Consider the following 25085-nt stretch of genomic DNA (forward strand, 5'->3'; position numbering starts at 1 on the left):
AAGTTCTGGATCAGCTCATGCATGGAAATATTATGACTACTGTCACGTGACTCTGTGATGGATTGAGATGCTCTTCTTTAGTCATAGAATCATAGAGTTGGAAGAGACTTCATGGGCCATCCAGTCCAACCCCCTGCCAAGAAGCAGGAATATTGCATTCAAAGCACCCCCAACAGATGGCTATCCAGCGTCTGTTTAAAAGCTTCCAAAGAAGGAGCCTCCACCACACTCTGGGGCAGAGAGTTCCACTGCTGAACGGCTCTCATAGTCAGGAAGTTCTTCCTAATGTTCAGATGGAATCTCCTTTCTTATAGTTTGAAGCCACTTTTCCACATCCTATTCTAGAGGCCAAGAGACTGAGCTACAAAGCTTAATATTACTTAGACTAAGTCTTGCCCCTCTGTCATAATCTCATCAGTTTTAGGTCCTAAAACTAAGGCAACCAGTTCTCTTTCAGCCTTTGTAAACACTGTAGGAGATATGATGATAATACTGGTTGACCTTACAGACTTGCTATAAGTAGAGATGCCGAACCTGGTCACCTAATCTGACCAGTAGAAAGTTTTAGTTTGACTCGCGGAGCAGCTTTCACCCCTGCAAGTCCTAACCAGTAAAGGTGAATCAAGGGCCCAAATGATGCCGAGATGTGCATAGACATATACCCTCATACCATTTAGCTCCTAGAGGATGGCAAGTAGAAGGAATGTAGGCTTCCGCTTAACACTAATTCTCAATCCCCATTTTTTTTTTACTTTTCAAAAGTACAAAGTGCTCTGAAAAATACCCAGGCAGATTGTGTGAATGCTCAGTGTTATAAATGCCAGCACCGTTCTAAACCAGGAGACCAGAGCACAAAATACTATTAAGGTAAATTCCTAATACTATTTATAGCTGGAGGTTTCTAAGGTTATTTTTGTGTGCCCAAAAGTGCCCCCAAACACTCCAGCATTTTAGGCTTGGGTGTAACATTTTTTAAAATTAGGAAGTGCTTCCTGTTACACAAAAAGCCCAGGTGAACCCCAAAATATTGTTAAACTGTTCGCTGCAACTTCTCAAGGGTCTTTGGGTGCATTTTTTCATTTGAGAGGGGGTAAAGTGACAAGGGGTACAGTCCTTCATGTTCTCATAGGAGATCTAAGGAACTGACCACACTTGGGGTTATAGGAACAGCCATCCAATAGTGAGATGCATCATTCACTTATATGATGAAGTTAATTTCACTTAAAAGCTCATTGTGAAAGAGGATGGCAAAGCTTTCCATGCACTAAACTGAAGTGCTAAACATTTTCTGATTTGTTCCTTCAGGTTATATCAAATCATATTTTATGAGAGACACAACTGAAAAGAATTGGAAACATTACCTCCCCAGGTGGAATTCCAACACAAATCCTGTCCACAGCTGGCTTTCGTTTCATTCTGTATATCTGGAAAGTATAACAGATATTAGCTTTTAGAGAACAACTACTTTTTACCGGTTTTATCCTATATACTTTTTCCCCCAAGCAAAACAAGTTAGCAACACGACTCTGGCTCCAATTGAGTTTTTCTAGGCACACTTTGCCTCAACTCTGCTCTTTCTTCTCACCTTCGTTAGTTCTTTGATTTCTAAGATATCACTTTGCCCACCACCGCCAATGATCCTCTGCCTTTCTCTGTTCACATCTTCATCCTCTTCACTCACAGGCGGAAGCTTTGCATAGATGGGCCTTTGGAAAATGGAGAAAAGCAATATGTTAAATGGAAGGTTTATTCTCTTCTTTGTCTTCATATTAAGTATGTGTGTGCATCTTCTAGTCTTCACTTCTCCCTTCACCAGTGGCAGCTGGTGGTTCCAATGTCATTGGGGAGAAAAATCCATTCTGGATTTTAATCTGGACTTCATCAAAGTGTAAAACCTATTGCTAAACAGATTCAGCACCTAGTATAGTAAAGGTAAAGGTTTTCCCCTGACATTAAGTCCAGTCGTGTCCTACTCTGGGGTGTGGTGCTCATCTCCATTTCTAAGCCAAAGAGCCAGCATTGTCCGTAGACACCTCCAAGGTCATGTGGCCAGCAAGACTGCACGGAGCTCCGTTACCTTCCCACTGGAGCGGTATTTATTGATCTACTCACATTTGCATGTTTTCAAACTGCTAGGTTGGCAGAAGCTGGAGCTGACAGCAGAAGCTTATACCACTTCTCGGATTCGAACCTGCGACCTTTTGGTCAACAAGTTTAACAGTTCAGTGGTTTAACCCACTGTGCCACCAGGGGCTCCTCGCCTAGTATAGTTCCATTAAAGTTAATCCAAATTTGGAATAGTTTCAACTCTCCAGTAAACATAGGGATTCTCAACACTTGACACTATCCCACACTCATCCAAATCCTCCTCATCCAAATCTCTGAGGCTATGGAGACCGTCTTACCTGGGTTTGATAAAGAATCTGTACTGGATGAGCAACGTGATGAGGAAGAAGACTGCACCTTCTACAGCCATGGCAAAAAGATTCCTTCCCACAAGATCCCAGGAGAGAGGGGAGACAAAGCGGTTCTCACCTATTTGGGAAAAGCAGAGGCACCCCATCAGCACCCAGAGAAGAGGAGAATGATCCCTAGCCATGAGCTAGGGATTAGTAGCCCTAGCTACTAATCTTTAATCTACATCAAAAGTTCATCCCCTGAAGGAGTTGCAATTTAAACCACCCCGCATTATCACGGGGTGTCTGCACCCTACACCACTGGAGAAACTAGACTGTCTAGCCAGTATTGCACCACCTGACATCTGCCGGGAAGTAGTAGCCAATAGTGAAAGGACTAAGGCGGTGACATCTCCAGCTCATCTCTTGTTTGGGTATCAGCCAGCATGTCAATGACTTAAATCAAGAAATAGTTTTCCAGCGAGTGTTCCAGACACTCGCTGGAACACCTCAGCAAGCGAGAGTCCAAAAGTGGCAGGCTCAAACCCATAATCTCAATCAATAGCTGATACCAAATGAGAGACTCCCTCCTGGACACACAGAAAACTGGGCAACTTGGAAGGCGCTGAACAGACTGTGCTCTGGCACCACAAGATGCAGAATCAATATTAAGAAATGGGGCTACAAAGTGGAATCCACGACATGCGAGTGTGGAGAAGAGCAAACCACAGACCACCTGCTGCAATGCAACCTGAGCCCTGCCACATGCACAATGGAGGACCTTCTTGCGGTAACACCAGAAGCACTCCAAGTGGCCAGATACTGGTCAAAGGACATTTAATCAACTACCAAGATTGCAAATTTTGTGTTTTTTTATCTGTTTGTTTGTTTTTCTCTGTTAGAAATGTAATACAATGGTCTGGTTGCCCCTGACACAATAAATAAATAGACCCTGCCCAAAGAGCCTCACAAAGCCCCAGTTTGATCTGTGCCCAGACAATTTGATTGTTTACGATGGGAGCTACATTTCACTTACCAAATCTTTCTAGGGCATCTGCCATAGCTTGATTTTTCACCATGTCAATTAGGCCACGACCCAGACAGAAGTGAGGGAAAATGAGGAACACCGACTTGAGAATGTCATTGATGTTGTTCAGCTTCTAAGAACACAAAAATAAGAGCAGTCAACTGCATGGACCTCAAAAGGCAAGGGATCTGCATCCCAACACATATCCAGAAAAAGTTATAATCTTCCCCATTGCAATAATTAAACATTCAAGATATAAAAGTGAATTATCAATCCCTTGGGTCAGCTTGTTGTTTAGTTAGGAATGTAACATTACTACAGAAATGGGACAGAGATTCTTCTTTATATTAATTTCAATTTATTTGAGGAAATGCTTAGAAATCATTCTCCACGGAGAGACTTTTGAGCAACATTTGGAGTCTATTGAATCGGAGGAGAGTGCTGTGGGAGACATTTGTTTTCTCTCATAGCAGGAAGAAAATACATTAGGGTAAAACAGTCAAGGATTTACCTCTCTAAGGAAAGTGAATATTCCTGAATAATATTTGCTATTTCTGTACCAAATACAAAAGTATACAGAGCACTGTCCACATTCCAGATTCAATGCATATAATAATAATAATAATAATAATAATTCCAACAGTTTCAACAACAACAACAACAATGGAATCACAAGCCTGAAAAAGCTACAGAAAATGAACTCATCAAACTACTCTGGGACTTCTGAATTCAAACTGACAGTGTTTTAGAGCACAATATGCATGATCACAATACTCATGATCGTGAAAAAAAAAAGTATGGATCATCAATACCAGGTGATAACAGAATTGACGAGAAGCAACTGGAAAAGCTTACAAGATACAAGGATTTAAGGATCGAACTGCAAAGACTCCGGCACAAGATTGCCCCAGTATTGATCGGCACACTGGGTGCAGTGCCTAAAGACCTTGGCCTGCACTTAAAACAATTGGTGCTGGCAAAATTACCAACACAGTTGCAAAAGGCCACCCTACTCAGATCTGCACACATTATTTACCAATACATGACACAATCCTAGACACTTGGGAAGTGTCCAACATGTGATCAAATATAAAAGCCAGCATAATTGTTTGCTGTGTACTAATCTTGTGTATCAAATAATAATAATAATAATAATAATAATAATATTATAATAATAATAAAGTTTATTATTATTATTCTGCTTAATTTGGGGGTTGGCACTATGTGATATTACTATTACTATTATTATTATTATTATTATTATTATTATTATTATTATTATTATTTTACTGACACAAAAGCACAGTATGTCACAGCATACGAAATCCAGCATATAGATCTAGTTTGCTGTGACATACTGTTCTTTTGTGTCAGTAAAATAATAATAATAATATCACACAGTGCCAACCCTCAAATCAAGCATAATAATAATAATAATAATAATAATAATAATAATAATAATAAGGATTATTGATGTCGCCATACCGGGTGACAGTCGCATTGAGGAAAAACAACAGGAAAAACTCAGCCGCTATCAAGACCTCAAAATCAAACTGCAAAGGCTCTGGCATAAACCAGTACAGGTGGTCCCAGTGGTCACTGGCACACTGGGTGCCATGCCAAAAGATCTCAGCCGGCATTTGGAAACAATAAGCATCGACAAAAATCACGATCTGTCAACTGCAAAAGGCCACCTTACTTAGATATGCGTGCATCATTCGAAAATACATCACACAGTCCTAGACGCTTGGAAAGTGTTCGACTTGTGATTTTGTGATACATAGATCTCGTTTGCTGTGACATACTGTGTTTTTGTGTCAATAATAATAATAATAATAATAATAAACTTTATTTATACCCTGCCACTGTCTCCCCAAGAGGAAGTGGAAAGTAGTATGTTAATGATGGATGTGTATAATGAGTACTCACATTATTGGTGAAAAGTTCAAGAACAAAAGTGGCCACACTCCCATTGATACCAATGAAGAGGTTAACACTGGTCAGAACAACATACGCCGTACTGGGGATCTTGAATACGAAGGATGCTGGGTACATGAGAGGAGTTATGGACCACCTAGCAAAGAGAAAAGATCAAGCATTAAGGAGTTTCATTCCTACGTCTTGACTGGTCTCCCAGCACTTGAACCAAGAGGGCCTTTCTTACCCATAAAGTAAGAGGAGAAGAGCCAACACTGGCAGATTGGTTGAGGACACATAAGATTTCTGTTGGAAGCAGATGAAGATGATGATGACCAAGGTGGCTGGAACAACATAGTTGCACTAAAAGATGTAAAAAGGAGAGAATTGTCACCATAGCTTCATGTTTAGTGGTGCCAATTGTAGTAAAGTTACTTGTCAGGTTATTTTGGTATTTTCAATGCAAGCAACCCTGAGCCAAGAAACAAAGGCCCCTTCTACACTGCCATATAATCGAAATTATCAAAGTAGATAATCCACATTATCTGCTTTGAACTGGATTATATGAATCCACACTGCCATTTAATACCATTCAAAGCAGATGATCTGGATTTTATATGGCAGTGTAGAAGGGACCATATACATCTGAGCTTTTCCCAGAAATGTAATTTTGGTGTGGCAATATTTATTTATTTATTTGCTTATTTAAAACATTTATATTCCGCCCTTCTCATCCCAAAGAGGGCTCAAGGAGGAGCACAGCATATATACGGCAAACATTCAATGACGGGACACGAATTCATATACGCATACATGAACATTAAAAACATTTATCTCAATATTAAAATACACCATTTAAAACCGTCCTAGTCATCAGCATCAAATCTAATTGGCCTGGTAATCTTTCCTACTGCTGCTTTATTGCCCTGTCCCAAAAGCTTGGTCCCACAGCCAAGTTTTTTCCATCCTTCTGAAGGACAGGAGGGATCTGAACTCACCAGGGAGTTCCATAGCCGGGGGGCCATCACCAAGAAGGCTCTCGTCCCTACCAATCGTGCCTGTGACAATGGCGTGATGGAAATCAGGGCCTCCCTGGAGGATCTTAATCTTCACGATGGTTCATAGGGGGAGATGCGATCGGACAGGTAAATTGGGTCGGGGCCGTTTAAGACTTTATAGGCCAAATCCAGCACTTTCAATTGTGCCCGGTAGCAAACAGGCAGCCAGTTGAGCTGGTATAACATGGGAGCTGTATGCTCCCTGTATGCCGACCCACTTATTATCCTGGCTACCTCACATTGGACTATTTGAAGCTTCCGAGCAGTCTTCAAAGGCAACCCCACATAGAGTGCGTTGTAGTAGTTATTCTAGATGTAATGAGAGTGTGGACCACCGTGGTCAAGTCTGACCTCAATAGCATTGCAGTAGATGAAATGTACTCTTGGCATAACAGAGATAGGTGAATCACTAAAGACATGAAGCAAAATATAATGACTCTGAAGTGTTCATACTGCCCTCTACTTTTGCTCCAAGGGGAGCTTGTACTCTTGGATCACCTGCTACTTCTGATCATGGTTTGCATTACCTTTTCAGCAAACTAGATATTGTAATGGGAGGTAGAAGTTATGCATTTCAGCTACACTGACTTGTTAAGTTTATAGTAATAACATTTGGACCTCTTTATGTTTTGGATTTCAACTACCAGAAGCCCAAGCTCGCATGGCCAATGATCAAGCATTCTGGGAATTGGAAATCCCAAATATTTAGAGGATCAAAAAGTTGAGAACTGTGTGCTACAACACATGCAATTTCTCTGGTCAAAGTGGGATGGAGGAGGAGAGGGAGCAACAGATCCAGTCTTACCATATCCCATACAAAGTTAGCCAGCCAGTAGATTACTGGCTTCACACCACTGATGAACTGCAAGTGTTTGGCCTTGCTGACTCGCTCTTGGATCAAGAAAACCACAAAGCTGGCTGGTACAAAGGACATGGCAAAAATGACGCAGATTGAGACCAAAACATCCACTGAGGTGGTCATCCTGAGAAAAGAGATGGGTAACAAATTGGCATTCATCTTGAAATACAGAAGTGCGTAGCTCAGCTAGAAACCTGACTAGCAATACTAGTAAGGAGACCGATTTTATCTGGCATACATCTGATGGTCAGTGGAGTGTGATGGCTCAAATGTTAACCTGGAACTAGGGAGATCTATGTTTAAACTCTCACTGACCCACAAAACACACTGGGTGACTCTGGGTCAGACACATGCTCTCTGATCCTTGCCAATCTTACATTGGGTTGTTGTAAGTTTTTCGGGTTGTATGGCCATGTTCTAGAAGCATTCTCTCCTGACGTTTCGCCTGCATCTGTGGCAGGCATCCTCCTCCTGAAAACCTACAACAACCCAGTGATTCCAGCCATGAAAGCCTTTGACAATACATTCAATCTTACATTGCCCTGTGAATAAAATGGGGAATAAAACAATCTTGAGCTATTGGAGGATTGTAAGAAAGAAATGAAACACATCTGTCTGGAGCTACAACAGAAGCAACTCTCTTCTTTGATTTTGAGAACTACCATCTATCGCCATATTCCCTGTTCCTTCCCTTCTTCCTCCCCATGCTACAATTCCAGGACGTACAAGGCAACTTCGGATAGCTGCTGCTTAGTCAAATTGAGCGGGTGGTTGTACGCTGTGATGCCATAGGCGCTGGGATTCTGTCCATCTTTCAGATTGGCACGGAGGATTGCGTTGTTCATCACATTGAGAAAGGCACCCACAGCATGCCAGCCTTTGTTGTTGAACCACACCTGAAAAAGATACAAACTGGCATGAATAGGGCAGGAGAGATAGGCCAGTCACTTCGTAGAAGTGCTCAGACCTGGGCATCAAATTGTCTGAGACTGGCCATTTCTTTTTTAGCAAGCAAATTCAAAACATAATGCAGAAGCTAGTAAAATACTGGTGGACAGGTGCTTCCATAAATCATTGTCCACTATCCTGACTAGGTTACTCAGTTGCCACGGGGAACAAATTGATCAAAGAATCGAAAGCACCGATGATTCTAAAGTACCCAACCATAGATAAGACTATTTGCAGCATCTCTGTCACTGTGCTACATATTTATTCAGAAGCAATCCCCACTATGCCCAGTGGGACTTAGTAAGGCATAAGTCCAACTGGGCATAGTGGGGAATGCTTCTGAATAAATACGAGGGTTGAATGAAAAGTAATGCCTCCACCTTCATTACTTGGGTTTGGATGGAAATATTTCAATAAATCAAATGCAGAAATAATCCTTAGAATGTGCTCTTTAACTACCACTATTCACTTTTCAACATAATCACCAGACAATTGGATACATTTCTTCCAACAATGAACAAGTTTTCTGAAGCCGTCATGGAAGAAGTCGACACTGTTTTCGCAACCCATCGTACACAGATAGCCAAGTAAAGCACTAATGTAACCCACACGTTCTTATGAAATGCTGATTATGCTTAAAATTTCTGTCTTGAGTGATACAATGATCATCCTGAATCAATCTGTCAACCTTTTGCTTGTGAAACTCAGTGGTTGCTGTCACAGGACATCCAACTCTTTGTTTGTCATGCAAGTCAGATGTTCCCACCTCAACATCTTTAAACTTTCTCGCCCAATGACGCACAGTACTCACATCAACACAATAATAAAAAAACAGCTTGCATTCTCTGATGAATCTCCTTTGGAGTCACACCTTCTGCTGTCAAGAATTCAATGACTGCACATTGCTTAAGTCGCATTGACCAACCACCTGTGCAGGGTTCCATATTTCGCACTTTAACAACACTACTATTCAATGCTAAGGCTTCCCGCCAAAATGGAACTGTACAGGAGAGCCTACTGAACAAGTCAGTACCTGCCGCATACCAGTACTGCCATCTGTTGAGGAGTTACGAAGGTGGAGGCATTACTTTTCATTCAACCCTCATATGTAGAACAGTGACAGAGATGTCTGATTGTGATGTACTTCTCTGGCCTTATCAATCTCCAATCAGCCACTGCTAAATAGACTTATTTCTACCGTGCATCTTACTTAGTGTTATGGGATCGAACTGGAATAATAGCTACAGACAATGTGGTTGCTGTTGCCCATTTTTGGTCTAAAATTATTTAGTCACTGGTGCTCCCTCTATTTTATCGGTTTTGTACTCACTTTGTTTATGCAATGCTTTTGACATAAAATAATAAAGGCTGGTATCCAGATGCAGGAACACTACATGCGTTTTGTTGTTGTTATTGTTGTTATTATTATGTTTTTTTATACCCAGACTCAAAGCGGTTTACATTAAAAGCATTTCAATGCAATTTAAAATCTACAAATATTAAACAGGATTAAATATTGGTATTTAAAAATTCACTGAAAATCCATAAAAACTATTTCATTCTCAGTGGAGATGGAGCGTATCCCAATGAGAGATTCGTTCAGAAACACAAACAACAGGCTCCTCCGAGATTATTCTCTTGGATGATACATTCAAACTGCGTCTCCAAATTCAATTCCATAAAAAGGCTTCAGCTACCAAAACTATAACTCTTCTTTGCAACTTGAATTTGGCTACATAAGCTACTTTGCTTTTGACAGTGTTTCTTAATATCTAAATATATATGTTCCTATTCTGATTTTTTGGTGCTGGTAATCGACTGTAATAAATAAATATATACATGAGCACAGCAAGAAGGTATTACCTTTACGTTATCTTTCGTGTCCATGCCTTTCATGAAGCTTGCCAAGCTGTTAAGAAAACGTTCAGCAGAACTGTCCTAAAAAAGAAAATAAAGTTGCAAATTGAAAACATGCCTGTTAGGCCACAGGTTGGATTTATACTGCCATATATTCCAGGATCTGATCCCAGATCATTTGGCAGTGTAGACTCATATAATCCAATTCAAATCAGGTAATCCAAGATCAGATCCTGGGATATAGGGTAATGTAGATTCAGCCTTAGGCTATAATTTTGTATCCATTTCTCCAGTCTTAAGCTCTGCTTGACTAAGCAGGACCTACTAGTGAGCAGGGATATAGGACTGCCCTTTTATGAAATGTGGATTCTTTCTTACTGTACTTCTCCACCCACTATATTATGGAACAGCAAAGCAAACCCCATGCTATTTTCAGTACCCATTTTTCCAGTCCCCCCTTCTGTTTTTAGGGAACATCCCAAATTTGGGGGACCCACCAGATTCATTTTCATGCATTCAACAGCTGAATCCCATGAATTTGGGACACCAAAACGTTATTGTGAATACTCCTATGCCTAACCAATTTGGGCTATGTGATTTCCTCAAGGGAAGAGTCCTCTGTATTGCTTACCTTGGTGATTTCCAAGAGTTTCTTCACCTGCTGGATGGCCTCACTTACTTCTTCACGACGAGGAAGTACAAGGGAGCTGCTGGCTCCCAAGGAAAAGCCACCATATCTGTGAGCACATTAAAACCACTATTAGCAGAGACTGATTTTTGTTTATGGTTATTCTCTGACAATGGCAGCTAAGTTGAAAGCTATGATTGTCATCAGGAATGGATGGGATGAATAACAATGAAAAGGCCGCATAAAAGACAAAAGAAAGGTATATTTACCTGAACTCATTCACTCTTATTTTATTCTTCAGGCTATTGGAGGAGAAGAAGAGAAAGCAGTTCTTGTTAGTTTAGGTGTTTTGTCTACAAGAAATACCCAGCCTATATCACCATGACAAAGACATTTGAAAACAGGTGCAGTTTTCAACAGAAATGGTACTATCATGTTATTGATACTCATATCAGCCATGTAACATGTATTTGGCCTTTGGGATAGCGTGGGAAATTTCAGTCCTGCAATGTTGGTGAACTAAAGCTTTCATCATCCTCCTCCCGTTCCAAAGGGCAAATTAGGGAGGATGGCAGTTCTAATTCAAGAAGCCCTGCTTTACAATGTATAGAGCCTTTAGGAAAAAAGACTGTAAATGAAAAGATAATCCTGCAGGGAATCTGGATCCAAATCATGTAGGTATAGTGAGAGGCAGCATACTGTAGTCTCTGCCCCAGAGTGTGGTGGAGGCTCCTTCTTTGGAAGCTTTTAAACAGAGGCTGGATGGCCATCTGTCAGGGGTAATTTGAATGCAATATTCCTGCTTCTTGGCAGAATGGAGTTGGAATGGATGGCCCATGAGGTCTCTTCCAACTCTTTGATTCTATGATTCTATGATCTGAGCATTGAACGACTACACTACTAGGCCAGGGTTTGAATCCCTACTTGGCCATGGAGTCCTGGAACCAATGACACATAGATACCAAGGAATGACTGTATTTGTATTTTTGTTTTTAACTGAGTCATTTAAATAATTTTAACTGAAACTGTTTCTGCAGTCAGAAATGACTACATTACATTTTAACAAGAATATTTTATATAATTTCATCTATAGTCTATTCCTTTTTCTTTTATAGCCACCTAGAAATCCAGTTCATAGGGGAAAGGTAAGATATAAAAATAAATAAATGACAGTTGAATCTCACTTTAATTCAAAGTTCTGACCCAATGAACTGTACCAGCAATGAAGTGAGGTATACTGCTAAGGAGAGGAAGTACCTTTTCTCAATGATCTGAGCATACGTCTTCACAAGGTAATCGGAAATGTTGCGTCCAGTCAGGTTCTGAAGGGTGTCCGTGGTATTCTGTACTCGCTGTGACCAGTTGGGAGAAGGAACAGAGAAAAGGAAAAAAACCAAAGGTTAAGTCAAGGGCACTGTTTGCCATTAAATATCTGCAGTACAATTTGTAATTCACACAATCTAATGTTATAAGGAAACCTAGACCAATGTTATCAACGAACTACAGGAAAGCAAGAGATAGACATATCATTGGGGGGGGGGGGGGGGGAGAAGGACACTGTGACGTATTTGAAAACATGCACTTTAGCTATACTTTAAAAAATCAGATTCTGTTTGAAGATTCACTGAAGTAAGAATAGTGGCAATTATTAAGTTTGATTAAAAAATTATCCAATTTTAGTGTAACAAAAATGCTACTACACTACTGAGGAAAAGGCCACAAGTACTTGATTCATCACCATCTTCTTTCAGAGAGGTGGACATCTTTTTTCTTTTCTCTATATATACTAGTAAATATGCATGATTTAGAAAACAGCATATTTGAAAAATGTAGACAAAATGAGAAGAAGAAGAAGAGGAGGAGGAGGAGGAGGAGAAGAAGAAGAAGAAGAGGAGGAGGAGGAGGAGGAGGAGGAGGAAGAAGAAAAAGAAGAAGAAGAAGAAGAAGAAGAGGAGGAGGAAGAAGAAGAAGAAGAAGAAGAAGAAGAGGAAGAAGAGGAAGAAAAAGAGGAAGGAGAAGAAGGAGGAGGAAGAAGAAGAAGAAGAGGAGGAGGAAGAAGAAGAAGAAGAAGAAGAAGAAGAAGAAGAAGAAGAAGAAGAAGAGGAGGAGGAGGAGGAAGAAGAAGAAGAAGAAAAAGAGGAAGAAGAAGAAGAAGAAGAGGAAGAAGAAGAAGAAGAGGAGAAGGAGGAAGAAGAAGAAGAAGAAGAGGAGGAGGAGGAGGAGGAGGAGGAAGAAGAAGAAAATAATAATAATAATAATAATAATAATAATAATAATAATAATATAACCCACCCTCTCTTCCCAAAGAGAGTCAGGGCGGTTTCCAAAAAAATAACACAGATGGCAAACATTCAATGTCCAAAAATAATCAAACAACAATCGAGGTAAAACATGAAATAGAAATAAAAATAGAGATGCACAAAAAAAAAATCATGAATGAAGGAAAACGCATGCAAGTATCAACATAAATACAAATGTTCGTGGAAGAAGAAAAACCTTGCAACCCAATATGGAACTTGGAAGGCACAAAAATGCCGGTGGGATTCCAAGGCATGCAACAAAGCTAAACTGAGAGATTTATATATCTCTTCTCCCAGGATCCTTGACATAAACAAATCTGACTGGGGATGGTGGGAATCAGATTTCCTAGTTCTGAGCTATACTCTCTAGTTTAAACATCCTTTTTTGTATATATCATTATCTGTTACAGTCTAAAGTGCAAATGTATGCTATACTTCAATCTCATAACCTACATTTTACTTTATTTTATCCTTCTCTTTAATTTATATATCTGTGTACGAGCCAATGGGATTGCTTGACTCGCTTTGTAAGTGTAGGCAAAAAGTCAGCCCAAAGGGGTCAACATAACCCAAGTCTCCTGTACCTGTGGAGGAGGCAGGCCGCCAGCCCCTGCAGGACACAAAGGTAGTATCTTCTTGATCGTCTCACTGCTGCATACACAACATGGGGAGGGGTTCTCCATTGTCCAGTTGTCTCTCTGCAAGATTTCCATGACTGTCTTGGGAACAGAAGCAGTGGTCCAATCCTCTTCCCCCACAGAGCAAGGAGTATCTCTGCACAAATGGAATGCAACACGTGAGCAACTTTAGGAATAATATTAGCAATATGAAGGCATATCATATCTTGATACTACTATGTAGATGTGAACAATATGGTTACTCAGCCAATTGTATATGCAGCAACTTGCAACAAACAAACCCAACAGCAAAACAGGTAGAATCATAGAATCAAAGAGTTGGAAGAGACCTCATGGGCCATCCAGTCCAAACCCCTGCCAAGAAGCAGAAATATTGCATTCAAAGGATCCCTGACAGATGGCCATCCAGCCTCTGTTTAAAAGCTTCCAATGAAGGAGCCTCCATCACACTCAGGGGCAGAGAGTTCCACTGCTGAACGGCTCTCAGTCAGGAAGTTCTTCCTAATGTTCAGATGGAATCTCCTTTCTGTTATGAAAGAGCAAGTGATACACCAAACACAGAAACCTTCAGATATGGAGTCCTCTTTCAACCTGCAGTATTTTACTTGAAAAGGTGGCAAGCTGAGATTTTATGAGTCAGATTCTGAAGTAAATATCACTTTCTCCATCTCTTGCAGAATTGTGTCCTACACAGAACCTTGTCAATAACACTATGTAACAAAATTTGAAAAAAAAAATCTGTTCCTGGTTTGAAAGTGTTATTTCCTGTTTCATTAGGTGGTACTTACAATGTAGTTGTTATACTCCAGAAACTTCATTTTTGTGGCTGCCAAAAACTATGTCAATTGGTTGAGACTTGATGAGATATTCATTTAAAAACGATAGCCAAATGTGCTGCAGGATATCCCGCAAAAGCAAAAGTTTTTGCAGTTTAATAATTTTTCCATGTTTTTATGATGTAACCAATTAGGAAATGATAGGAACAAAAATTGTGTTACAGAGTGCAATTTCTAATCTGTCCGGGGGAATTTGAAAGCAGAATGAATTTGGATATGCCAACAGACCACTTTTGTCAATGTTCTACTTACGCAATTGAGTATCCTTTCATGCAGCGGGTTCCAAAACCAGGTTTGTTGAGGAGAGCATCCAAAAGCTTCTGAGTCCCGGTGTCTTCTGGAGCATCATTACTATGGATACAATATTTAGAAAGACACCATCAGAGTCTTGAGCTAGCATGAAAGCTGAGATAATGGCAAGATATCTGCGCAGAGGGACAGGGGTGTATTCAGGGAAATGAAGCCATTCGGCTCATGCAGGAGTATGCATGCATGTGACCCTGCTATTGGTCGATCCCTATCAAGACTGCACACTCTTGAATATCCCAATCAATGGATTTCTCCCTCAAATTCAACTCAGAAGCCAAATTCAACTCCCATCACACATACATTAGTGTTATGCATCTGCTTCCAACCCTATGGATTTGCCATGCCTTCACGTGTCTCCAGCACTTACACATGACACTCTACCCTATGACTATAGCATACCCTTAAATATTATCTCTGTTCTCTCAGTTTATTAAGTACCTGATAAATGTATATTGTTCATCATACATCCATGGCTGCAATTCCAGACTTGGGTATTTACCAAAGGGAGGCACAATCAAACTGAACAGGAGAGCGATGCAAACAAAGACAGCTGGGAGGACAATCTGAAATCAGAGAGGAAGGGAAGAAGAGGTTTCCACAAATGTTCTGAGAAACAGCAATATCTCCTGCCTCACCCACCTATGAAAATAGGAACACTGTCAGTTTCCACAATCAGGATACCAAACACTTAAATGGAGCTGTTCATTATACAGCACTGCCCTCTAGTGGCAATAAGACCGATCTATGTCAATGGCAATGTCTTCCAGTCCAATTCCTCATCCGTTTAGATCATCTTAGCCGTTCCGTGATCGCATTACAATTTTGTGTTTATCTGGTCACGCTGAAGCTCCAAACGCTTGCTCAAAGAGCCAGGTTTTCACTCTTTTCTGAAAGGTCAGGAGAGAGAGGGCCGATCTAATATCCCTGGGAAGGGAGTTCCACAGCCGAGGGGCCACCACTGAGAAGGCCCTGTCTCTCATCCCCGCCAGATTCACCTGTGAGGCAGGCGGGTTCAAGAGCAGGGCCTCCCCAGACGATCTTAAATTCCTAGAAGGTTCATAGGAAGAGATGTGTTTGGATAGATAAGCTGGGCTGGAATACTAGAATCCACTAATTCTTCATATTCTGAAAGCAGGGTAAAGTAAAGGTTCCCCCTTGACATTAAGTCTAGTCGTGTCCAACTCTGAGTGGTGGTGTTCATCTCCATTTCTAAGCTGAAGAGCCAGTGTTGTCTGTAGACACCTCCAAGGTCATGTGGCCGGCATGACTGCATGGAGCGCTGTTATTTTCCCACCAAAGCAGTACTTATAGATCTACCCACATTTACATGTTTTTGAACTGCTGGGTTGGGCCAACAGCAGGAGCTCACCCTGCTCCCCGGATTTGAACCACTGACCCTTCAGTTAGCAAGTTCAGCAGCTCAGTGGTTTAACCCGGTGTCACCAGGGGCTCCTGAAAGCAGGGTATTGACAATAAATTAACTATCGATATCTGAAATTTATCTGTTCAATTTGGCTAAACCTGATGTGACTCCAAACTCTCAGGAAATGCAGAGATGACCAGAATTTGAAAACTGATTTTGAGATTTCCACGACTGTTACTGCAGTTGCTGCTAAAATCTATAATGGACTATGTTTACTTTGTATGTTTCGGTGATGTTACTTGGAAACCACTCAGTCCCCCTCGGGGAGATAGAGTGGTACAAAAATAAAGTTTTATTATAATATTATTATTATTATAAAACAGCATAGTGCCAGAGCACTCCCTGTACCAGGTAAGTCAGGGCAAGCTTATAGTAGTGTATTGATGAAGCAAAACAAAACAAGCTTTTGAGAACACAACCACTGTTTGCAGATGAAGCACCATCTCACCTGAGCAAAAAACCCTTTTCTGCTGCGCCTGGCAATAAGCAGTCTCTTCCAGAGCAGGGCTACAAACTGCTGCTGGGTCAGCTTCCAGCCCTTCACTTGGGTTGATCCTTTGCCGTCCATCCCACTCAGCAGGTCGGTCTCTCGAGATTCTGTAGGAAAAGAGTTGCATTTCGTGAGGCACTCAGCCCTCTCTCCTAAGGCAAGGAATCTCCCTTTGGGAGGATACACTTCCTTGTTTAATGTACTTCAGCAAATGAGAGAATGAATATGAACTGTCTTGCAGGAAGACATTTGTTGTGTCTTCAAATTACTAACTGCTGCCTTGCAACCTTCAGGCTACAAAGTTATGCTTCCTTCCTGTCAGTACTGTGGTTTTACTGGGGTGAAATATCGCTTATAGTTTAAACTCTGTGTGTTTGGTGTAGAACGTAATGTTATGTAATGCCATGCAAGGGATAAAGGCATGGAGTGATTTAATGCCTAGAGTGTGAACTGTGGACAGTTCCTCTTTATGTCACACATTCCAATAACATGGATTTGAGGTGGGTTTGAGATAACGGACTGCTGGGCGTTCTCTTCCAGCCATGCTGGAGAAGAAGCAAGACGTGTATGTGACTTCTTCTGTACATAAGTTATGTTTGTTGTTTTTGTAGCTTTTAGAAAGTAACTAAATAAATGTACCACTTCAAGGCTTTGAAGTTGACAAAGACTTTGCACTTCACTTTATTCTGTGCCTCGTAGCAGTTGCTCTGGGGCCAGATTTGCTGATACTTCCTACCATGCATTATTATTATTATTATTATTATTATTATTATTATTATTATTATTATTATCTTTATTTGTACCCCGCTAACATCTCCCGAAGGACTCGATGCGGCTTACACAGGCCAAGGCCTCAATAAAACAACAGCATAACAAATACGTAATCAAACTCCTAAGCAAACCAAAAAACATTAAAGCAGTAACAGTAAAAACAATAAAACAATACACCGTGACACGTTAAAACTAGGGCCGGGCCAATGTAATAGGTACAGTTAAAAGTGCTGGACATGGCAGGTGAAATGTAAGGATTCTAGATTAGGTGCAATGTGCAAACAGTCTTAAATCTCTAATAAAGTGCGATTGGGACATGATGCTGGGAGTTTCCTATTCTGGAAATGCACACTGGAACAGCCAGGTCTTCAAGTTCTTCCTAAAGATTGCCAACGTTGGGGCTTGTCTGATGTCCTTGGGGAGGATGTTCCAGAGTCAGGGGGCCACCACCGAGAAGGCCCTTTCCCTCATCCCGACCAAGCGCGATGGCGACGCAGGTGGGATCGCGAGCAGGGCCTCTCCAGATGAACGGAGGGAACGTGCAGGGGTCCTCAAACTAAGGCCCAAGTTACGGCCCTCCGAGGTCATTTACCCAGCCCTCGCTCAGTATCAACCTAAGTATGAAATGACTTGAAAGCACGCAACAACAACAACAACCCTATCTCATCAGCTAAAAGCAGGCCCACACTTCCCATTGAAATACGAATAAGTTTATATTTCTTAAAATTGTTCATTTCAATTATTGTATTGTTTTTAAGTGTTTTTTACACTACAAATAAGTTATGTGCAGTGTTCGTAAGAATTCATTCATGGGTTTTTTATTTTCAAATTATAATCCGGCCCTCCAACAGTTTGAGGGACTGTGATCTGGCCCTCTGTTTAAAAAGTTTGAGGACCCCTGCTTTAGTGTATATGAGGGGGAAAAGAAGGAAGCAATGCAAGATCAAGTCATTATGGGTGATTGTTTGACCAACAGTTTGCCTACACTGATTGACCTTGGTGCCCAGCTATAATCTGACAGTGGGCTTCCCAAGCCTTTCTGCCACACACATTTTTTTTAGTGTCAGGACGACTTGAGAAACTGCAAGAGAAAGAAACTGGGGCCTTCAGAGGCAGCTTTTTTTCATGTCAGGAGCAACTTGAGAAACTGCAAGTCACTTCTGGTGTGAGAGAATTAGCCGTCTGGAAGGACGTTGCCCAAGGGACGCCTGGATGTTTTGATGTGTAAACCATCCTTATTGGAGGCTTCTCTCATGTCCCTGCATGGGGAAGTTGGTGCTGACAGAGAGAGCTCAACCCGCTCTTGCCAGATTTGAACAGCTGACCTGTTGGTCAGCAATCCTGCTGGCACAACGGTGTAATCTATTGTGCCACAGGAGGCTCCAATTGGAAATATAATAGAATATTAAAGGAGTGGTTTCCAGCATGAGGAGCTGGAACTGACAGAGGAAGCTTATCCGTTCTCTCCCTGGATTTGAACCTGTGACCTGTCAGTCTTCAGTCCTGCTGACACAGGGGTTTGACCCATTGCTTCACCGGGGGCTCCACCACACACAATAAATGTGTAGGAAAGAACTAGGCAGGCAATTCTGGCACTTCCATTAGCAGCTTTAATTGTGCCATTGCCCTGTTTTCTTCAAAGGATTTTTGTAGAAGTGATCTCCAAGTCATCATCATTCATCTTTCTCTGCAACTTCTGCCATGTTTTTAATGACAGAACAACTGCATGGAGTCTTTTGACAGCAAATACCAATGGGATTCCATTACTAACCAGCCCAAACTGGAGCTCTTCTATCCTTTTCTCCTTTATGGGAAAAAGATGAAAGTGATGTGGAAATGTGTGAGGATTGTAAGTGGGAAGCAATGATTTTTAATACACTCCCCCCTCCTTATGGAAAAAAGGTAAGGCAAATTAAAAGATTGTATATGGAAGCACCTTAGAAGACCCATCCTGAAATCTCAACACGGAGTTTGCTTCTGTCAAAAGATTCAGGGGAGGGAGAATCAACCTTGGCTTCCAAGTATGAAGCACGAGATCTTTTACTCTTACTTGCTAATATATGGAGAAAGTGAAGGAAGGACATCTCATGTCATGATTTTTTTTTTGTCGTGTCAAGAGCGACTTGAGAAACTACAAGTCACTTCTGGTGTGAGAGAACTGGCCACCTGCAAGGACGTTGCCTAGGGGACGCCTGGATGTTTTGATGTTTACCATCCTTGTGGGAGGCTTCTCTCATGTTTCCGCATGAGGAGCTGGAGCTGATAGAGGGAGCTCATCCGCACTCTCCCTGGATTTGAACCTGTGACCTGTCAGTCTTCCTGCTGGCACAAGCATTTAACCCACTGCGCCACCGGGATTATGGTGTCATGATAGTCAAAGAAGAGTCACAGATTACAGGGATAACCTGGAAACTGCATCAGCTAGATGTGGTAAACATCCAGGAATGATGCTTTCAGAATTGCTCCTTTTCACACTCAGCTGGAGGTTTTTCTTGTATATTATCGTTTGCAGGTTCACTGAAAGACTCACAGTTGGATGTGTGGAATTCATTAAAAAGCTTAAAATATGAAGGGAAAGAGAAGTATTGAATTGTTGATCTCTACTGGCCCACTCACACTTGTGACTCTCCGCTGTGAAGCATGGCTCATCAAAGGATGTCTACCTGAATTCATATCAGCACTGAGCCAGCAACTATATTCCATTTTCAAACATAAGATACATTTTACTATCATTATTCAGTGAAGATGAACATATATCTCTTTCATCTTTTACCTGGATCTATGTCAGAATCGTTCGTGTCAAAAGCATCATCTTCTGTGAACGGACGAAGACAGCTTTGCCTTTCTCCAAAGACACGGCTTCTTCGAGCGGGTAATGTGCCATCTAAAAACAAAACATCAAATTAGATGATATAGTTTTATCGCATATTATGGCAATTATTTATATCTCACCTTGTCTGGGATTCAAGATTACTTAATAAGGTTAACAGAGACACAGATTTAATCTATATAAATAAAAATGTAATGTTCGTTTGTGGGACTAACAGAACTCAAAAACCGGTGGGCGAATTGGCACCAAATTTAGACACAAGACAGCTAACAGCCCAATGTATGTTCTTCACTCAAAAAAAATGATTTTGTCATTTGGGAGTTGTAGTTGCTGGGATTTATAGTTCACCTACAATCAAAGAATATTCTGAACCCCACCAACGATGGAATTGGACCAAACTTGGCACAGGGTTCTCCCATGACCAACAGAAAATACTGGAAGGGTTTGGTGGGCAGTGTCCTTTGGTTTTGGAGTTGTAGTTCACCTATATCCAGAGATCATTGTGGACTCAAACAATGATGGATCTGGACCAAACTACACAAATACTCAATTATGCCCAAATGCGAACACTGGTGGAGTTTGGGGGAAAATAGAATCTTGACATTTGGGAGTTGTCGTTGCTGGGATTTATAGTTCATTTACAATCACAGAGCATTCTGAACCCCACCAACGATAGAATTGGGCCAAACCTCCCACACAGTACCCCCATGACCACCAGAGTGGCCCACAGCAATGCGTGGCAGGGGACGGTTAGTATACTATTAAAAATGACAAAAATAAACTAACAAAAGAATTAAAAGCCTTTAAAAACAAAATTATTAAAACCCTAACAAATGATGTGGCCTCAACCCAAATGGGAGTCATAACGTTCCAAGGTGGCTAAATAGCAAGATCCCCACACGAGAGACACATTTTTAAAGCTATTGTCAATCCTATCCTATGCGTTGTCCCTGAACTTGGAGTGTTCCCTGTGAAAAATGGCTTCACACAGCATGACCACCATGTATTAAGTGTTTGCCATGTTGAAGTAGCTTTTTGACAGTCTCTATGAAAGTGTCAATAACATCTGGAACCTATTATTATTATTATTATTAATAATAATAATAATAATAATAATAGTAATAATGTTATCAGGACCTCAAAATCGAACGGCAAAGGCTCTGGCATAAACCAATACAGGTGGTCCTAGTGGTCATCGGCACACTGGGTGCCGTGCCAAAAGATCTCAGCCGGCATTTGGAAACAATAAACATTGATAAAATTATGATCTGTCAACTGTAAAAGGCCACCTTACTTGGATCTGCATGCATCATTCAAAAATACATCACACAGTCCTAGACACTTGGGAAGTGTTCGACTTGTGATTTTGTGATATGAAATCCAGCATATATATCTCATTTGCTGTGACATACTGTGGTTTTGTGTCAGTAAAATAATAATAATAATAATAATAATAATAATAACAATAATAATAATAACAGTAATAATAATACTTTATTTATTACATGTTGTATTTTATTTTATGTATTATGTAATTTATGTATGGTATCTTTGTGTGCTATTTCGTAAGCCGCCCTGAATCCCTATAGGAGATGGTGGCGAAGTATAAATAAAGTATTATTATTATTATTATTATTATTATTATTATTAAATGACACAGGACTATGTCCCATAAAATCAGATGTGATGGCATTGTGTTTTACCTGAGGTCTCTGCATCCACACCGTTGTCTTCTGCCACTTTCAGAAATATCTGAAAGGCAAAAAATATTGAAATTACAATAAGCAACTTTGTACAACAACTACACTGCAGTGCATCAGACCCTGAACTGGTGCCTTTGAGACATGTTTGTCTGTAGCTCCCATGATCCCCAGTCAAAAAACTGCTGCAGCTTCCAGTTTCAAGGTTCTCCGTTGCCTCTCAACTTTTTAGCCTATCCAAAAGAAAACAGAATTCATGGCTCATCCAAAATGTGTGTTGTCAGTTTATATAGTCAGCAAAGTTAAGTGACAAATTTTCTCCTAGATTTGGCACTAACACCACAGGCAATATAATCCAAACTTGTTTGTGATCTGTCATGAAAGGGTATGTTTAAAAAGGGCACACCATAACGTTGAGGTTGCCATGGTTTAGTTAATTCCTGCCTTGAATAAAGTCAGGTTTGGCACTGAAAAAAATAATTTGAAATCATTTACATATATTTTACAAAGTCATTTACATTTCTCTTGTTGCAAACCACTTTCAATCCCATCTGAATGGAATAGGATATACAGAAATGAAAGCTAACAAATAACAGAGCCTTTTGAATATTTATAAAGTATTAGCGTGTTAAAATGCATGCAGATGAAAGAACTTCAATTGTAATGTATTAAGGAGAAAGGTTTACAAGACTTTCACTCCAGGAAGCTTTTTCCACCCCTCTGTGTTCAAGATTTCTTTTTTTTCATGTGAGGGACTGTGGCGTAGGTGGCTGGGAGTCAGTTGCATTAAGATCACTATTGACTGAAAGGTCATGAGTTTGAAGCCAGCCCAGGTCAGAGTGAGTGTCCGACCAATTTGTTTAGCTTGCTGTCGACATTTGCAGCCCGAAAGACAGTTGCATCTGTCAGGTAGGAAATTTAGGTACCGCCTAGACGGGGAGGGTAATTTAACTAATTTACGATGCCATAAAAATCTCCAGCAAGCCTGCAAAGAATGAGGAAGTACTTCACCAGTGTCACAAATGCGCAGTGAAGCAACAGCTCCCCTGGTGGCCAGAATACCCTTATGAAAAGTTGGAATGTTAAATTGCCTCTGTGTCTGTCTATATATGTTCTGTGTCTATGGCATTGAATGTTTGCCATGTATATGTACATTGTAATCTGCCCTGAATCCCCTGCAGGGTGAGTAGGGCGGAATATAAATACTGTAAATAAATAAATACTTGGGGTGGATGGAAGATGATGGCTGGACCCACGCCAAAGTACATGGATGTAAAATTATTCAATTCCAATCCCAGGCATCTTTAGAAGGGCTGTGAAGGAACTCTGCCTAAAATCAAGCAGATTCGCCAACAATTGAGGTAGGCAACAGGATCTTTAGATGAAACAATGATCTCACATGATAGAAGGCAGCTTCCTATGAAATAAACCCAAAGTTATGTGAGCTCATATAAGTTGAGATTCCCTTCCTCCTCGTGGCACCTGCTCCCCAGTGCCCTTGCTTTGGAAGGTTCCCCAGCACTGAAGACCAGGCCTGCAGAAAGGGGAACTGGATGGACTCTGTATTATGAAGTCCTACATTCCTAACTTCATGAATAGCAGCCTAGTGTGGAACTTCATAGTATCAGCTTACTATGGGAAGGTTTAGGGAAAACATTTACCACTTGATGCTTGATTTTATCAGCTGGCTGACAACGATATTGGCAGAGATGAACCTGCTTTAAAAATTCTCAGTATCTTACAAGAGATGCAATTAAGTACTCTATAGCTGGACCTACATCTACAATGGGGACATCTGGGTTTCAGCCCCTCACACCACATTGCAAGTCTCTTTTTTTACACAGTTTTCAGTTTATAAGGCAATGCCAGAGTTATGGTAGTTATACATAAAAAAGAGCTACAGGTGCACAGTTGTCCATGCTAGAAAGAACACTGTGTCTAAACATGAGCTGTGTCTAAACATGCAGAAACTACATGCTTCCAGATTTGCCTCTTCTCCATCAATTAAAAACTGTGGTTCTTCACATACCTCCTCCAGAGTAGTCTCAGAAATGCCATAGCTGGAAATCCTCAGGTCGGAGAGGCGGTCATCAATCTCATGAAATAGCTCCACAAAAGCTCCTTCTCTAGCTGCTTCATATGGCAAAACGTAGGTTAGCTCATGGCCGATGTCCTCTACCAACCGTGCTTCAGGGACGTGCTTCATTATGAGATTAGAAATGGCTGATACATCTGGAAGAACCAAGTTACATTCAGATGTCTCTCCGCTTGATGCTTATTGTGCATTATTCCAACCAACAAAGGACAGTGAGGTTGGATTCTTATTGGTTGATTCCAACTAGAATAGTTTTTTTTTGTCGTGTCAGGAGTGACTTGAGAAAATGCAAGTCGCTTCTGGTGTGAGAGAATTGGCTGTCTGCAAGGATGTTGCCCAGGGGATGCCCGGATGATTTGATGTTTTTATCATCCTTGTGGGAGGCTTCTCTCATGTCCCCGCATGAGGAGCTGGAGTTGATAAAGGGAGCTCATCCGCCTCTCCCCGGATTCGAACCTACGACCTGTCAGTCTTCAGTCCTGCCGGCACAGGGGTTTAACTCACTGCGCCACCAGCGAACAAGTGAGTAAACAGATTCAATAGGAATATTCTAACCAACAAAGGGATTTAGGCCTAATTATTGATTATCTGAGATATATATGTAATTGGGGGAGTGCCTATTTCTCCCCCAATGTACCAAAATAAAACAGAGACAGTTAATTGATTTGATTTCAGAGTAACTTAAAAAAAAATGGTAGGTAACACAGCCCAAACAAAAATAAATGGTTTTCTTGGCATCTTGGTTTTTACACCTGCTCCTGGGGTTATTTGGGGCATTGATTCAGAAAACTGCATTAGATAGATCTCATGATGATGATGATGATGATGATGATGATAATATTATTATTATTATTATTATTATTATTATTATTATTATTATTATTCCCCACCAACCATCTGCCCTAGGGGACTTGTAGTGGCTTACAAGGGACACGCCCAAGATTACAATTAAAACACACATGTAAAACCCTTTAAACATCAGATAAAACAAATAACAACACAA

General features: G+C 40.8%; 1 protein-coding gene across 2 annotated transcripts in view; it reads right to left on the reverse strand.

The window, feature by feature from the left end:
- The window catches only part of ABCA1 (ATP binding cassette subfamily A member 1), a 162848-nt gene that overhangs the window by 16134 nt on the left and 121629 nt on the right, over positions 1–25085 (reverse strand). For both annotated transcript variants that reach the window (XM_060763658.2, XM_060763660.2), the window contains exons 25-43: positions 24017–24219; positions 21991–22039; positions 20231–20341; positions 16645–16793; positions 15212–15336; positions 14717–14815; positions 13575–13764; positions 11948–12042; positions 10960–10992; positions 10694–10799; positions 10069–10143; positions 7984–8153; positions 7204–7381; positions 5588–5703; positions 5353–5497; positions 3433–3556; positions 2406–2535; positions 1586–1706; positions 1362–1424 (exon numbers count right to left, since the gene is read on the reverse strand). In XM_060763658.2, coding sequence (XP_060619641.2) covers positions 1362–1424; positions 1586–1706; positions 2406–2535; positions 3433–3556; positions 5353–5497; positions 5588–5703; positions 7204–7381; positions 7984–8153; positions 10069–10143; positions 10694–10799; positions 10960–10992; positions 11948–12042; positions 13575–13764; positions 14717–14815; positions 15212–15336; positions 16645–16793; positions 20231–20341; positions 21991–22039; positions 24017–24219 — 2282 coding nt within the window. The remainder of the gene's footprint in view (positions 1–1361; positions 1425–1585; positions 1707–2405; positions 2536–3432; positions 3557–5352; positions 5498–5587; positions 5704–7203; positions 7382–7983; positions 8154–10068; positions 10144–10693; positions 10800–10959; positions 10993–11947; positions 12043–13574; positions 13765–14716; positions 14816–15211; positions 15337–16644; positions 16794–20230; positions 20342–21990; positions 22040–24016; positions 24220–25085) is intronic.

The sequence above is a fragment of the Anolis sagrei genome, chromosome 2 (genome assembly GCF_037176765.1).
Source record: "Anolis sagrei isolate rAnoSag1 chromosome 2, rAnoSag1.mat, whole genome shotgun sequence".
Lineage (NCBI taxonomy): Eukaryota > Metazoa > Chordata > Lepidosauria > Squamata > Dactyloidae > Anolis > Anolis sagrei.